At 29.3% G+C, this 3,302-nt stretch overlaps 1 protein-coding gene across 1 annotated transcript; it reads left to right on the forward strand.

The window, feature by feature from the left end:
* Positions 1-322: 322 nt before the first annotated feature.
* On the forward strand, positions 323-1,432 carry LOC124909949 (aspartic proteinase CDR1-like). Its single transcript, XM_047450576.1, has 2 exons — positions 323-733; positions 830-1,432. The coding sequence occupies exons 1-2, from the start codon at positions 323-325 to the stop codon at positions 1,430-1,432; spliced, it is 1,014 nt and encodes a 337-aa protein (XP_047306532.1).
* Positions 1,433-3,302: the final 1,870 nt, after the last annotated feature.

A 3,302-nucleotide genomic window follows, 5' to 3' on the forward strand; every position in this document is an offset into this window, starting at 1 on the left:
TAGAGAATTCTACTAACACCTATACATGAGAACTCCTAGAGAATTCTAGAGAGTTCTCCACCTTACATACAAAAAGGAACTTCCTAGAGAATTCTAGAAAGTTCCATGACCCTATTTACAAAAGAGGATCTCCTGGAGAATTCTAGAGAGTTCCATAACCTCATTCACAAAAGGGGAACTCCTAGAGAAATCTAGAGAGTTCCATGACCGACCAAAATCCAGGAACTCCTAGAGGATTCTAGATAGTTCCATAAGTGACCACAACTATCCGGAATATTCTAGAAAATGCACCTTGTGGGCTTGCCATGTGCACCCCATACCAATGGGCCGTGACATTATGGAAAGAACCATTAGTCGTTCTAGTTCTCGCTTGTCTCATTTGAAATCCATCATGAAACTCCACGACAACCATTCGGCGGAAACTACTAGCATGGAAACGACAATGGTGGCTTCTCCTGGTTTATCGTACCTCATGGAGGTTTACGTCGGCACACCGCCAGTCAAACAAATGATGTACGCGGACATGGGGTCCAGCGTGTCATGGATTCAGTGCCTTCCATGTGAGAATTGTTTCCATCAAGCTCTACCCATATTTAATCCTTATGCGTCAGCATCATCTCAAATATTGCTAGATTCTGAGCATGAGTGTATGTTATTAGAAGACAAACGTGATTTAACTAAATCAAATGGAGTATGTAACTATGCTTTCGGTGGCAATTCATATACCCGTGGGGTACTATTTAAGGAAACTTATACACTTGGGCCCAGTTCCATCACTCACGTTGCTCTAGGGTGCGGGCATAACAATGTAGGATAATATGAGCAACAGTGCACCGGTATAATTGGGCTTGGAGATAGTCCTCTCTCATTCATTGGTCAGACTGATGCTTTTCTTCATGGAAGGTTTACATACTGCCTAGTATCTGATCAATTCGGTTCAAACCCAGATGCAAGGACTAGTAAGATTAGCTTTGGACATAGTCCGGAAGGGACTATTTCCACCTGGTTGTGGAAGATGCAAAACAAACCAAACTATTATATCATATTGAAATCAATCATCATTGGAGATACAGTAATTCCAATGGGAGGACTATCCGCTAACTTCATGTTGGACACAGGCTCTACTCTAAGCTATTTGCCCACCAAAGCGTATCAAATATTGGTGTATGCATTAAGAAACATGATTGGTAAAAAACCATTAAATGTTCGTAATGAACTTTGCTATAAACTTAACACCAGTATCCCTATAGTTTTGTCAAAGAAGAACACTTTTATTAAATACGAAAATATGGTGTGTCTGGCAATAAACCCAGATAATGCTTTATCCATATTGGGGAACCGAGCACAAATAGACTTCTCAATTGGAATTGATATTCACCGTCGGATGGTCTCTTTTGATCCAACTGATTGTTCAACCCATGTAATGCCATAGTCTCATAGAAGAGAGACTCCAATAATAAGATTAATTTTCTTTTTCTTTTTTTTATTTGTTTAGGGATCGCTCTCCTATTACAATCTATTTTAATAATATATTAAATAAGAGCTTTTATTTTATTTTCATTTTTCAGCACTTTCTATCATCTACACCCACAAATTAACTTAATGTTTTTTTTTATTTATTGAGAATAAAGTCGTGTTTTTTAATACGTGATGTGAATTGACTTTGTGATTAGACTTTTATATATTTGTTGGATGGACAACTATTTACTTAAATTATCTTTTAGTTTTATGTTTTCAAACAGAATATCCAAATTAATATAAATAAAAAAAGGAGACAATTTTTTTAAATGTATGAATTTGGCCTAAACTTTATGAAGGATTATTTAGAATTTGTTTAAAGAATTGAGATTCATCGAAAAATGCAATCGAAAAGAAGTTATATTGTCTCTTCTAATTAATATATTCAATAGGTATATATGTAAACGTAAATATCAACATAAATAAGAAAATTGATGAGTGTTCAAAAAGATCAATAAGTTCACCGACCGTTTTGATTGGTTTTAGAAGAGATTTTTTTATCGCCGTAATAATAACGTGGTATAGTAAACATATTTGTGGACCGCGATTACTGAACGTTCAACTGTTCATTTCGAATCAAATAGTCCAAAAAAAAAATCGAAATATAGACCCACTACTCATCTCAACCGAAATCACAGTTTCTATCAAATTTTATATTTAATTATATATTAAAATAATAGTCTAAAATAATAATATATAACTAATATTATTTTAAATTGAACTCTTAAATTTAAAATAAATTCTTAATTTTATAAATTTACAAGGGTCAACAATTTTATAAAAACTTTTAACTTTCAAATCCGCGAAAACAGAATATTCCTTTTAAATACCGAATATTCTCTCCTCTTATTAACTAATTTTTCTTTCTACTTTTACTGATTAATTTATCCATATTCTCACGATTAATTATTTCACTCATTTCTTTTATATTTATAACTCAACACTTTACCATAAACTCTCACATTAAATATTTTAATAATATGTTTAAATAAAACATAATAGGTTGTATTTATTCATTAATTTTTTTTCCGATAAATCTAAACACTAATTTCTAAATTCTAAACCCTAAACTCTAAACCCTAAATTCTAAACTCTAAACCCTAAATTCTAAATCATAAACCTTAATTAATATCATGTTTAGTTGTATTATGAATTTATCTCTTTTATTTTTTTTTTATATTTTTATGAATTTTCAATTCTTTTATTTATCAAATATTATTTATTCTTTATGCTCTCTTTTTTCTTTTTCTTATTATTTTTTGTATTGACTTATTAATATTTTTTAATTTTATTACTTATAAATGTTTATCTAATATTTTTATTCTCACTATTAATTATTTTCTCTCCACCATAGGTAACTAATTATTAATAAATTAATTTTTTTTCACTCATTTCTTTGATAAATGTATAATTCAACTAAACTAACCGTAAATATATTAATTAGGGTTTAGTATTTAGAATTTAGAGTTTAGGGTTTAGATTTTAGGGTTTAAATAAATTAATTAACAAGAGATAAGAGAGATAAATTAATTAATTAGTGAGAGAGAAAGAGAGATAAATTAATTAATTCGTAGAGATAGAGAGAAATTAATTAATAAGAGGAGAGAAAATATTCGATATTTAAAGGGAATATTCTATTTTTGCGTTGGCGTTCACTATCATTACTCATATATATATATATATATATATATATATATATATATATATATATATATATATATATATATATATATATATATATATATATATATATATATATATATATATATATATATATATATATA

This window comes from Impatiens glandulifera, chromosome 7 (genome assembly GCF_907164915.1).
Source record: "Impatiens glandulifera chromosome 7, dImpGla2.1, whole genome shotgun sequence".
Lineage (NCBI taxonomy): Eukaryota > Viridiplantae > Streptophyta > Magnoliopsida > Ericales > Balsaminaceae > Impatiens > Impatiens glandulifera.